The 14,161-nt window shown below is 50.1% G+C and overlaps 2 protein-coding genes across 2 annotated transcripts in view; both read right to left on the bottom strand.

The window, feature by feature from the left end:
* Window positions 1-14,161, bottom strand: part of LOC138928268 (piezo-type mechanosensitive ion channel component-like) — a 569,725-nt gene that overhangs the window by 467,014 nt on the left and 88,550 nt on the right. The window lies entirely within an intron of this gene.
* On the bottom strand, window positions 12,360-13,844 carry LOC138928475 (uncharacterized). The gene is made up of 3 exons (XM_070285554.1): window positions 13,343-13,844; window positions 12,946-13,096; window positions 12,360-12,880 (listed from the first exon to the last, which is right to left on the bottom strand). The coding sequence occupies exons 1-3, from the start codon at window positions 13,787-13,789 to the stop codon at window positions 12,360-12,362; spliced, it is 1,119 nt and encodes a 372-aa protein (XP_070141655.1). The 5' UTR covers window positions 13,790-13,844.

Genomic DNA, 14,161 nt, shown 5'->3' on the forward strand with positions numbered 1-14,161 from the left:
CTTCGCTCTAACTCCCTGAGAGACTTCGCTGCAGCCTCCCACACTCGCTGGTCTGCAAGCATCATCGGCACCAGTTTCTCTGCCAAGATTCTGGACCCTGCTTCCGCCACCAACTCATGTCGCTCGGGGTCAAACCGGTGGCACTCAAACACTACGTGCTGAGCGTCCTTGACGACGCCGGAGTCGCACTCTGGGCACCAGTCCTCCATCTCGTGGCCGAATCGCTTTAAGTAGCTGCGGAAACAGCAATGTCTGCTAATCACCTGGATGAGGTAGAAATCTACCATGCCCATGCGACCTCCAGGGATGAACGTGTGCGTCCAGCGTCCTTTTTGCGAGGAGTCCCAGCGATTTTGGCAGTTCTCGAAGCTCCTCCTTCTGGCGGTAACCTTCGACTCTGCTCTGGTCTGCACGGTTGCTTCCCTGTCCTGCGCGCCTGCGTAGATCTCTCCCGAACGAGCTCCGTCAACGGGACTTGTCCGGCGATGACCAGCGACGCGTCTTCCAAAATGGTTCGGAAGGCACACGCGATTCTTACGGCGCACAGCCTAAAGGTTGCCTGAACCCCTCGCACGTAGCTTTTTACCTTAGCGGCTTCCATCCACACTGGCACTGCATACAGCATCTGCGACGTCACAACCGTCGTGAGCAGTTTCCTGGTTGCCTGCTTCGGCCCTCTAGTGTTTAAAAGCATCCTGGATAGCGCTCCTGCCATTCCGCTAGCCTTCATCTGCACAAAGTCCAGGTGCTCCTTGAAGCACAGGCGCGTGTCGAAAAGGACGCCAAGGTAACGGATTGCCTGCTGGGACCGTATAATGGTTCCACCGACCCTCACGCTAGCTGTCTCCACCGCTTTCCGACTTGAGGCAAGCACCGCCTCCGTCTTCTGGGCCACCAGCTGCAGCCATGAGTTCGCTAGCCACGACTCAACATCCTGCACTGCTGCGTCGGCGTAGGCCTCTACCGTAGCTAGCTCCTTGGCTACCACCACTATGGCGACGTCATCGGCGAAACCAACCAGGCTGGTGCCCAGAACTCCATTGTACATGGCATTCCAGAGCAGGGGTCTCAAACGGAGCCCTGCGGGACTCCGGCTGAGACTTTGAATGCTCTGGAACCCAAGCATGTGTCCATCGTGAGCACTCTGTTGCTAAAGTAGCTTAGCGCTATATTCAGCAGGTAGCTAGGGATGTTAAACATCCTCAGGGACTCCAGTGTCCGCCCCCAGTCAGCCATGTTAAACGCGTTTCTAATGTCCAGGGTGACCACTAGACAGTAGGATTTCGTTCCTCTTTTCCACCTGGAACCAGTGATGACTTCCCTAGCCACCTTAACCACCTTTGCAGTCTGTGTGTGTGAGCGATTATCAAGAGCTAAAGAGAGTACTGATTGACGAGTTCGCTTGCAGCACCAACAGTGCCGACGTGCATCGCCAGTTGCAAAGCAGGAAGAAAAGGAAGAGCGAGACATTCCATGAGTACATATTGGACTTACGTCAGATGGCAGTGGCAGGAAATGTGGAGGATGCAGCGTTGCTACAGTACATTGTCAACGGGCTTGTTGATGTAAAGAACGAGAATAAGGCTATACTTTATTCATGCAAGACGTACAAATCTCTCAGAGAGCAGTATGATATTATAATGCAGCTAGACGATAAGCCGCGCAATTCATGGAGCAAGCGGAGTGCATCACCTTTCGAACAACAGAAGAGAAAGGAATTTTGTTTCAAGTGTGGTTCAGCAGAGCATAAAATCAAAGATTGCCCGTCTAAAACGAAGTGCTTCAAATGCAATGAAAACGGTCATATTGCCAAAAATTGTCCGATTGTAGAGCCAAGTGTTCGCAAGGTTGTCAACCAAAGTCGTTTTAAGTTGATCTCTGTAAATGGAGTCGAAATTGATTGCTTGATCGATACAGGATCGGACGTATCGCTTGTCACCAAGAATATTGCTGAAAAAATTGAAAACATTGAGATTTATAAAAGTGCGTCTTTGTTAAGTGGTCTGGGCCAGAAGAAAACCAAGCCGATTGGGTTTTTTACCGCTGACGTTGTTGCAGACCAGTTACTCACACAACAAAAGTTTTTGGTTGTGCCCGATGACGTGATGGATTGTGGAGCTCTGCTAGGACATGACTTTACTAAAAAGTTTAAATTTTGCTGCGACGGCAATGCCTTTAAGTTGAGAGGTTTGAGACCTGATCAAAAAGAGGCAGATGGGTTTGGCTCCGATGTTTACAATATTGTAGAAGCATCTAATTTGTTTACTGTTTCCAGCCAGCATGAAGAAGCTGTGACAAAACTCATCGAAGAAGTCAAGCGGATGCCATTAAAACCTTGAAAGCAGTGTCCAATCGAACTGAAGATAACCCCGGATGGCGTAATAAAACCATTTCACCAGTCACCATCTCGTCTGGGTGCGAACGAAGCAGAGGCGGTCAAGAAACAAGTCGATGAATGGTTGGCCCAAGGGATAGTACGAAAGTCAGCATCAAACGTAGCCAGCAGAGTGGTGGTAGTCAAGAAGAACGACGATACCCTTCGAGTCTGCATTGACTACAGGAAACTTAACAGCATTGGCGGATCGTTTTCCTGTACATATTATGGAGGAAGTATTGGAAAAGCTACAAGAGGCCGCATTTTTTTCAACGCTGGATCTGAAGAATGGGTTTTTCCACGTGGAATCAATTTAACAGAACTCCATTCGGTTTTAAGAATTCGCCAGCTGCATTTATCAGATTTGTCAACCACATATTTCGAGACCTGATCAACGACGATGTTATGCAGTTGTACATGGATGATATTATTGTATATGCATCCACAGCCGACGAATGCATGGGGAAAACCAGACGCGTACTAGAGACAGCCATGCAGTTTGGGCTGAAGATCAAATGGAAGAAATGTAGCTTTATGCAATCCCGTATACATTTTTTGGGACATACTGTGGAAAAAGGAAGGATATGGCCAGGCAAAGAGAAGACATCAGCAGTAAATAGATTTAAAACGCCGAAAAATATACAAGCGGTGCAGTCATTTCTCGGTCTAACTGGTTTCTTTAGAAAGTTTATTCCAGGTTACGCAAATATTGCCCGACCGTTAACTAATCTCTTCAGGAAGGGCGTCGAATTCCAAATCGGAAATGCAGAACTACAATCACTTCAGGAGCTCAAGAGAATTTTGACCAGCGAACCGGTCCTACACATATACTCGAGAACAGCATACACTGAGCTGCACACTGATGCATGTAAGGACGGACTTGGGGCAGTTCTTCTGCAGATAATTGATGGTCAACTGCACCCAGTCTACTTCTGGAGTAAGAAGACGTCACCTTCAGAGGCCGAAAGACATAGCTACATTTTAGAAGCGAAGGCGATTTATTTGGCACTCAAAAAATTTCGCATTACCTCATGGGCATTCACTTCAAGCTTGTCACGGATTGCTCAGCGTTTAAGGACACGACCAGAAAAGACGATATTCCGAGGGAAGTTGCAGCTTACGTTATATATCAACAGGATTTCAGCTGCGATGTTGTCCACAAGCCAGGAAACAAGATGAAGCACGTGGATCACTTGAGCCGCCATCCTGAGTCGGTTTGGATCGTTGCATCGGAAGTTGCAGCACGCATCAAGAACGCACAGCAGAATGATGACTTCATTAAAGCAATTCTGGTCATTCTCCAGGATCGTCCATACCAAAACTTCAAGATGAAAGGCGATATTCTATACCGAACAGTTGAAGGCAACTGAAGCTGTCGGGGGCCGTGGCAAGTACAATTCCAGAAGATTCCCAATAAAAGCTGGCAGATGATGAGGAGGACAAACGATCCGTCTTCTTTGGAGTTTATTTTCAGAGTGGTCAAAAGAGAAGTACAACTAATATGGCGACAGGTACATTTTCCCCAGTGATGTTCCCAGGCGATATTGCCCGTTGTTCAGCATGAACATTCTCCCCCCCCGCGCAAGAGGCATACTTGCGATCTATGAGAGGGAGCATCGTCCGGAAAGGATCCATCCCAGCGTCGTGTTTTGTGCCATTGGCAAGCCGTCCTGACCCAGGAGGATACCCGGGAGCATCAGGTCAGCGTAGACATCCGCCCCAAGCACCACCGACACTAGAGATGGGTGCATCGGTCATCCGCCAATGTGACATTCTGAAACATGTCCTGCACCTTCGGGTCCAGCGATTGCCCCGGCGTTCGTGTCTGCATCTGCTCGTCCACCAGCATCAGAAGCTGCTTGCTCATCTTGGAGGCCGGTGGTGCACACCCGTTGGTCGCCAATGCCCGTGATGGCCAGATTAAGGGCTTTAACCAGGGAGATGTGGATGCGACTCACAGGACAGCACGGATCCACCAAGGCTCGGACATCAAACCGCTTTTGGTCGGATCCGATTAGCACGGACGCGGTCGGGAGGATGCTAACACTTGTGCGCGCCAGGATAGGCGTGCACGACCGGCTGCGGGATGGAGACATATCCATTGGCGTGGCGGGCCGCCGAGATCCGGATACAGGCGCCTGCTGGCGCTGCTGTGACTGACGCTGAGGCCGAGGGTGGGTTGCGCCTTTGTCAGGGTCGCGAAGAGCGAGGCTGCCCAGTGTGGATGTGTAGCAGCGTGTGATGAGCCTCATTGCATATATGACACCTCGCTGTACTGCGGCACGACCGACCGGAATGCTCGTGTGCCAGACAGTTCGCGCAGTACTTGTTAATTAGTACCGCGCGGAGCCGCCTCACCGATGGCAGTTGAAGAAACCGTTGGAAAACCCTCAGAGCGTGGACTCCCCTGCAGACTCGGCATCTGTATACATTGCTCCCGGATGAGCGACGAGGATTTTGGTGGGTCGTTGGAGCCATTGTATACACGGATCTAAATTAAAAAGAGAGATGGAGAAATATGAAAATGAAGTGTTATGGATGAGGATGAACAAGACACGTGGACGGAAGGACGACGTTGGATGACACAACTTAGGACTAGTACATGTCAATTCGAAGGACTAATCTATTGAGGAGTCACTATGGTCAATGGGGCCGTCCATTGGGAGGCGAATCGGATGACGCCCCGTGCTGTAAGCACGTCTGCAACTCTGACCTTGCCGTCGTCGCCCAGACATACCAACTGTATACGCCCAAGCCGCCATTCGTTGGCTGGCAAGCTCTCCTCCTTGATCACAACCATGTCTCCCGCTTGGAGATCTCGCGATGGGAACTTCCATTTGTTCCTTTTGTGGAGCTCCTTCAGATATTCCTCCTTCCAACGCACACAGAACTGCTGATGCAGGGCCTTCAACCTCCGCCACCGATTGATGATGGAAATAGGATTTTCCTCAATCAGAGGCTCCGATACCGCAAGAAGTGGTCCACCAATTAGAAAATGTCCGGGGCTAAGAGCCACAAGGTCAGTGGGATCTTCGGACATTGGTGAAATAGGCCTGGAGTTTAAACAGGCCTCAATTTTCGCAAGGAGAAATTAAATATATTAAATATCTTGCGATGCTATTATAGACTTTTTTTTTATAGGCTTTGCTTTTATTATTGAATCTTCTTATTTATGAGACTAACAATAAGTGTATCAAATCTTACAATACTACCTAACTAGCAGTCATGAGACTGGTACAGAGTAAATGGCCCTGACTAATTATGGCTGGGTTGGATGGTCGTTACGTAGTAGGCGGCTTCTTCTGGAAACTCGTATCAAGTCCCTTGCTAAAGGATTTGGATGGGTGGAGAGTTTTTCCTTGTAGGACGCTTTTTGTTTTTCTATTTCGTTCTTAACTGCAGGAATGCCGAGATCCCTGTGGATGTTTTCGTTGCGAATATACCATGGTGCCCCAGTGATAGTTCTCAGGATTTTTGATTGGACGCGCTGTATGATGTCTAGATTGGTACTGCACGCGTTCGCCCAGAGCTGGGAGCCATACGTCCATATTGGCTTCAGTGTGGAGCTGTAGAGCAGCACCTTGTAGTCCAGACACAGGGGCGATCGGGAGTTTATGAGCCAGTGGAGGCTGCTGGCTTTTAGTTTTAGATGAATTTTCTTGCATTCAATGTGTCTTTGCCATGTCAGGCGTCTGTCCAGGTGGACGCCCAGGTACGTTACCACGTTGACTTCGGGGATCTGCGTGCTGTTCAGGTGGAGCGGAGGGCATGTTTGTCTGTTGAGAGTGAACGTTATGTGCTTACACTTTTGTCCATTTATTTTAATACGCCAATCAGATAGCCACTTCTCGACTACCTTGAGGTGGTTGGCGAGCTGGGTTGTTGCCCGGACTGGACATCTGGAACGGCTGAGAATCGCAGTGTCGTCAGCGAATGTGGATAGTGTTAGCTGGTCGCTTGTGGGGATAACCGCTGTGTATAGGACAAATAGGGTAGGCCCAAGTGCGCTTCCTTGTGGAACTCCAGCTTCGATTGAATAGGTGCCGGATGTTGTTGCGTTGCACCTCACTGCGAAGACTCTGTTGTAGAGATACGACTCAAGTAATTTGTGTGTGTATGCCGGCATGAGGCAATTGCGCCAGACGCGGTCGAATGCTTGAGAAACGTCTAGACGTTATAGACTATCTTTATTTTATTTTGGCTGATTGAGTCACAATTTGAAAAAACTTTTAGTTTATAGAAATAGGAATTAGTTTCGCCAAGCTTTGAGTTGGACGTGCTTTACATCGCTCTTCATTTATTCTATGTTTTTATAGTGAAATTCTATTTAACAAAGCCCAAATTTTTGGCAAGTGGTCGGTATTTCCGTGAACTTTATAATCAATAAACAACTGGACCATTGTAAATAAAGTCTGTGACTTTATCGTTGTAAGGAAGCGTCTGAGTGGCCGGGGTAAAACCTCAGCAAAATTTAGAACTGTGAGACGCCCAGAACATAAAGCGCCAGTAATTATTTAGCCCGATAGAGGGGGGTGAGGGGAAAAATACAGGCGAATGGTTGCCGGCCGCGCGGAATTTGCCCATCCGCGGCTGTTCGGTCTAGAGAATGGGCGACCCGGAACGATCCAGCGGTCAAACCCGCGTCCGCGCTCGGAATGCTCCAGCAGCGGGGAGGCGTCGGGGAAGAATAAGGGCTCGGAATTCTCCAGCAGCCAATGCCTGTGTCCACGCTCTGGATAATCCAGCAATGGGACCACTGGCTCGGAAAAATCCAGCAGCCAGCCCCGAATCCTCGCGCGGAATACTCCAGCGGCGGGATGAATCAGAGGGCTTGGAACATTCCAGCAGCCACGCCCACGCCCACGCCCGGAAGAATCCAGCAGCGTGACGCCTGTTGGGAAAGGCAACGGCTCGGAAGAATCCAGCACCCGTTGCCTGCGTCCGCGCCCGAAAAATCTAGCGGCGGGACAGTTGGCTCGGAAGAATCCAGCGACCAACCCCAGATCCGCGCCCGGAATATTCCAGCGGCGGGATGGCTCTCTGACGGGCAAGGGGGAAGTGGGAACCGGCGGCCTCCCGCGCAGCAAGTCCGGGCTCGGAATAATCCAGCAGCCGCGGGCTCCTGTTCCCGTCCGACTTTCGTCCGCACCCGGAATTTCCCCGGTGCTACGGAGAAAGCAGGAGGGGAATGATTACTGCCGGCGAGGGGCACCGGCCCCCGGCGAACGACGACGGGTGGAGAGGGGCGAAAGCACAAGTCGATGGCACATGGCTAATTATGATTTTTATTCTCAAATAATTAATTGCGAGGCAGATCCCGATTCTGTTTAATGGCCGGCGGCCATGCTCACCCTCAACTCGATGGATGTCCTCACGATGGATCGGGCAGGATCTTTGGTCGACGCGGACACGCGGTCTTCACACTTGTACTTAACTTTTTAAATTTGTCGGAGCGGTGCGATCTCAGCTTCGAAGTTTTCTCAGATTTAATTTGTTCTAATTCGGCAGTGTGGCCGTGACCTACTTCTGCCGTCGTTGCCGGCGGCAGCGCTGCCAAGAGCGGTCGTAGCGTTGCCACTTTCGAAAGTAGCGCTGCCACTATCGCCAAAGATTGGCTTCTCTTGCGCGCGTTGATTTAAAGCTCCGTGCTTGTTTCGATTTCCCTTTCCGGGGTTTATTTCGGCTTCGCGCCGTTTGTGGCTTCTTGCCGAGTGGTGGGTGTGTTTTTGTATTTTTTTTTATATTTGTTATATTTATTACTCTTACAATATACATACACTACACATACACATGGATGGCTTAGAAGAAGGCATTGCTTCGCTGGCGCGGTGACCCCTACTCCGTCTGCTCCGTTCGCCTTCGCTCTAACTCCCTGAGAGACTTCGCTGCAGCCTCCCACACTCGCTGGTCTGCAAGCATCATCGGCACCAGTTTCTCTGCCAAGATTCTGGACCCTGCTTCCGCCACCAACTCATGTCGCTCGGGGTCAAACCGGTGGCACTCAAACACTACGTGCTGAGCGTCCTTGACGACGCCGGAGTCGCACTCTGGGCACCAGTCCTCCATCTCGTGGCCGAATCGCTTTAAGTAGCTGCGGAAACAGCAATGTCTGCTAATCACCTGGATGAGGTAGAAATCTACCATGCCCATGCGACCTCCAGGGATGAACGTGTGCGTCCAGCGTCCTTTTTGCGAGGAGTCCCAGCGATTTTGGCAGTTCTCGAAGCTCCTCCTTCTGGCGGTAACCTTCGACTCTGCTCTGGTCTGCACGGTTGCTTCCCTGTCCTGCGCGCCTGCGTAGATCTCTCCCGAACGAGCTCCGTCAACGGGACTTGTCCGGCGATGACCAGCGACGCGTCTTCCAAAATGGTTCGGAAGGCACACGCGATTCTTACGGCGCACAGCCTAAAGGTTGCCTGAACCCCTCGCACGTAGCTTTTTACCTTAGCGGCTTCCATCCACACTGGCACTGCATACAGCATCTGCGACGTCACAACCGTCGTGAGCAGTTTCCTGGTTGCCTGCTTCGGCCCTCTAGTGTTTAAAAGCATCCTGGATAGCGCTCCTGCCATTCCGCTAGCCTTCATCTGCACAAAGTCCAGGTGCTCCTTGAAGCACAGGCGCGTGTCGAAAAGGACGCCAAGGTAACGGATTGCCTGCTGGGACCGTATAATGGTTCCACCGACCCTCACGCTAGCTGTCTCCACCGCTTTCCGACTTGAGGCAAGCACCGCCTCCGTCTTCTGGGCCACCAGCTGCAGCCATGAGTTCGCTAGCCACGACTCAACATCCTGCACTGCTGCGTCGGCGTAGGCCTCTACCGTAGCTAGCTCCTTGGCTACCACCACTATGGCGACGTCATCGGCGAAACCAACCAGGCTGGTGCCCAGAACTCCATTGTACATGGCATTCCAGAGCAGGGGTCTCAAACGGAGCCCTGCGGGACTCCGGCTGAGACTTTGAATGCTCTGGAACCCAAGCATGTGTCCATCGTGAGCACTCTGTTGCTAAAGTAGCTTAGCGCTATATTCAGCAGGTAGCTAGGGATGTTAAACATCCTCAGGGACTCCAGTGTCCGCCCCCAGTCAGCCATGTTAAACGCGTTTCTAATGTCCAGGGTGACCACTAGACAGTAGGATTTCGTTCCTCTTTTCCACCTGGAACCAGTGATGACTTCCCTAGCCACCTTAACCACCTTTGCAGTCTGTGTGTGTGAGCGATTATCAAGAGCTAAAGAGAGTACTGATTGACGAGTTCGCTTGCAGCACCAACAGTGCCGACGTGCATCGCCAGTTGCAAAGCAGGAAGAAAAGGAAGAGCGAGACATTCCATGAGTACATATTGGACTTACGTCAGATGGCAGTGGCAGGAAATGTGGAGGATGCAGCGTTGCTACAGTACATTGTCAACGGGCTTGTTGATGTAAAGAACGAGAATAAGGCTATACTTTATTCATGCAAGACGTACAAATCTCTCAGAGAGCAGTATGATATTATAATGCAGCTAGACGATAAGCCGCGCAATTCATGGAGCAAGCGGAGTGCATCACCTTTCGAACAACAGAAGAGAAAGGAATTTTGTTTCAAGTGTGGTTCAGCAGAGCATAAAATCAAAGATTGCCCGTCTAAAACGAAGTGCTTCAAATGCAATGAAAACGGTCATATTGCCAAAAATTGTCCGATTGTAGAGCCAAGTGTTCGCAAGGTTGTCAACCAAAGTCGTTTTAAGTTGATCTCTGTAAATGGAGTCGAAATTGATTGCTTGATCGATACAGGATCGGACGTATCGCTTGTCACCAAGAATATTGCTGAAAAAATTGAAAACATTGAGATTTATAAAAGTGCGTCTTTGTTAAGTGGTCTGGGCCAGAAGAAAACCAAGCCGATTGGGTTTTTTACCGCTGACGTTGTTGCAGACCAGTTACTCACACAACAAAAGTTTTTGGTTGTGCCCGATGACGTGATGGATTGTGGAGCTCTGCTAGGACATGACTTTACTAAAAAGTTTAAATTTTGCTGCGACGGCAATGCCTTTAAGTTGAGAGGTTTGAGACCTGATCAAAAAGAGGCAGATGGGTTTGGCTCCGATGTTTACAATATTGTAGAAGCATCTAATTTGTTTACTGTTTCCAGCCAGCATGAAGAAGCTGTGACAAAACTCATCGAAGAAGTCAAGCGGATGCCATTAAAACCTTGAAAGCAGTGTCCAATCGAACTGAAGATAACCCCGGATGGCGTAATAAAACCATTTCACCAGTCACCATCTCGTCTGGGTGCGAACGAAGCAGAGGCGGTCAAGAAACAAGTCGATGAATGGTTGGCCCAAGGGATAGTACGAAAGTCAGCATCAAACGTAGCCAGCAGAGTGGTGGTAGTCAAGAAGAACGACGATACCCTTCGAGTCTGCATTGACTACAGGAAACTTAACAGCATTGGCGGATCGTTTTCCTGTACATATTATGGAGGAAGTATTGGAAAAGCTACAAGAGGCCGCATTTTTTTCAACGCTGGATCTGAAGAATGGGTTTTTCCACGTGGAATCAATTTAACAGAACTCCATTCGGTTTTAAGAATTCGCCAGCTGCATTTATCAGATTTGTCAACCACATATTTCGAGACCTGATCAACGACGATGTTATGCAGTTGTACATGGATGATATTATTGTATATGCATCCACAGCCGACGAATGCATGGGGAAAACCAGACGCGTACTAGAGACAGCCATGCAGTTTGGGCTGAAGATCAAATGGAAGAAATGTAGCTTTATGCAATCCCGTATACATTTTTTGGGACATACTGTGGAAAAAGGAAGGATATGGCCAGGCAAAGAGAAGACATCAGCAGTAAATAGATTTAAAACGCCGAAAAATATACAAGCGGTGCAGTCATTTCTCGGTCTAACTGGTTTCTTTAGAAAGTTTATTCCAGGTTACGCAAATATTGCCCGACCGTTAACTAATCTCTTCAGGAAGGGCGTCGAATTCCAAATCGGAAATGCAGAACTACAATCACTTCAGGAGCTCAAGAGAATTTTGACCAGCGAACCGGTCCTACACATATACTCGAGAACAGCATACACTGAGCTGCACACTGATGCATGTAAGGACGGACTTGGGGCAGTTCTTCTGCAGATAATTGATGGTCAACTGCACCCAGTCTACTTCTGGAGTAAGAAGACGTCACCTTCAGAGGCCGAAAGACATAGCTACATTTTAGAAGCGAAGGCGATTTATTTGGCACTCAAAAAATTTCGCATTACCTCATGGGCATTCACTTCAAGCTTGTCACGGATTGCTCAGCGTTTAAGGACACGACCAGAAAAGACGATATTCCGAGGGAAGTTGCAGCTTACGTTATATATCAACAGGATTTCAGCTGCGATGTTGTCCACAAGCCAGGAAACAAGATGAAGCACGTGGATCACTTGAGCCGCCATCCTGAGTCGGTTTGGATCGTTGCATCGGAAGTTGCAGCACGCATCAAGAACGCACAGCAGAATGATGACTTCATTAAAGCAATTCTGGTCATTCTCCAGGATCGTCCATACCAAAACTTCAAGATGAAAAGCGATATTCTATACCGAACAGTTGAAGGCAACTGAAGCTGTCGGGGGCCGTGGCAAGTACAATTCCAGAAGATTCCCAATAAAAGCTGGCAGATGATGAGGAGGACAAACGATCCGTCTTCTTTGGAGTTTATTTTCAGAGTGGTCAAAAGAGAAGTACAACTAATATGGCGACAGGTACATTTTCCCCAGTGATGTTCCCAGGCGATATTGCCCGTTGTTCAGCATGAACATTCTCCCCCCCCGCGCAAGAGGCATACTTGCGATCTATGAGAGGGAGCATCGTCCGGAAAGGATCCATCCCAGCGTCGTGTTTTGTGCCATTGGCAAGCCGTCCTGACCCAGGAGGATACCCGGGAGCATCAGGTCAGCGTAGACATCCGCCCCAAGCACCACCGACACTAGAGATGGGTGCATCGGTCATCCGCCAATGTGACATTCTGAAACATGTCCTGCACCTTCGGGTCCAGCGATTGCCCCGGCGTTCGTGTCTGCATCTGCTCGTCCACCAGCATCAGAAGCTGCTTGCTCATCTTGGAGGCCGGTGGTGCACACCCGTTGGTCGCCAATGCCCGTGATGGCCAGATTAAGGGCTTTAACCAGGGAGATGTGGATGCGACTCACAGGACAGCACGGATCCACCAAGGCTCGGACATCAAACCGCTTTTGGTCGGATCCGATTAGCACGGACGCGGTCGGGAGGATGCTAACACTTGTGCGCGCCAGGATAGGCGTGCACGACCGGCTGCGGGATGGAGACATATCCATTGGCGTGGCGGGCCGCCGAGATCCGGATACAGGCGCCTGCTGGCGCTGCTGTGACTGACGCTGAGGCCGAGGGTGGGTTGCGCCTTTGTCAGGGTCGCGAAGAGCGAGGCTGCCCAGTGTGGATGTGTAGCAGCGTGTGATGAGCCTCATTGCATATATGACACCTCGCTGTACTGCGGCACGACCGACCGGAATGCTCGTGTGCCAGACAGTTCGCGCAGTACTTGTTAATTAGTACCGCGCGGAGCCGCCTCACCGATGGCAGTTGAAGAAACCGTTGGAAAACCCTCAGAGCGTGGACTCCCCTGCAGACTCGGCATCTGTATACATTGCTCCCGGATGAGCGACGAGGATTTTGGTGGGTCGTTGGAGCCATTGTATACACGGATCTAAATTAAAAAGAGAGATGGAGAAATATGAAAATGAAGTGTTATGGATGAGGATGAACAAGACACGTGGACGGAAGGACGACGTTGGATGACACAACTTAGGACTAGTACATGTCAATTCGAAGGACTAATCTATTGAGGAGTCACTATGGTCAATGGGGCCGTCCATTGGGAGGCGAATCGGATGACGCCCCGTGCTGTAAGCACGTCTGCAACTCTGACCTTGCCGTCGGCGCCCAGACATACCAACTGGATACGCCCAAGCCGCCATTCGTTGGCTGGCAAGCTCTCCTCCTTGATCACAACCATGTCTCCCGCTTGGAGATCTCGCGATGGGAACTTCCATTTGTTCCTTTTGTGGAGCTCCTTCAGATATTCCTCCTTCCAACGCACACAGAACTGCTGATGCAGGGCCTTCAACCTCCGCCACCGATTGATGATGGAAATAGGATTTTCCTCAATCAGAGGCTCCGATACCGCAAGAAGTGGTCCACCAATTAGAAAATGTCCGGGGCTAAGAGCCACAAGGTCAGTGGGATCTTCGGACATTGGTGAAATAGGCCTGGAGTTTAAACAGGCCTCAATTTTCGCAAGGAGGGTAGCCAGTTCTTCGAAGGTGTACTTCCCTGCTGCTGTGTACTTGTAGAAGTGAGCCTTGAAACTTTTCACACCCGCCTCCCAGAGCCCTCCCATGTGAGGCGCGCCAGGCGGGTTGAAATGCCAGGCCAAGTTCTGAAGGCTGTGTTTGGAGAGGATCAGTGTTCGGGTTGATTCCATAAAGTCTCTGGATAAGGACGTGGAGGCTCCGACAAACGTTTTCCCGTTGTCAGAGTAGACATGTTGTGGACACCCACGGCGAGCAGAAAAACGAGAGAAGGCAGCTAAAAATTTCTCTGTCGGACGTCGCTTCGAGATGGATGGCCCTGGTACTAAAACAAACAAAAACGCAGACGTATCCCTTTGTGATTTTGCAGGCTCGACCGACATAACTCTTGATGTCAAATGGCCCCGCGAAATCCATGCCTGTATGAGTGAATGGCCTCGAGAAGGAGGCTCTCGCCCGGG

This window comes from Drosophila kikkawai, chromosome 3L (genome assembly GCF_030179895.1).
Source record: "Drosophila kikkawai strain 14028-0561.14 chromosome 3L, DkikHiC1v2, whole genome shotgun sequence".
Lineage (NCBI taxonomy): Eukaryota > Metazoa > Arthropoda > Insecta > Diptera > Drosophilidae > Drosophila > Drosophila kikkawai.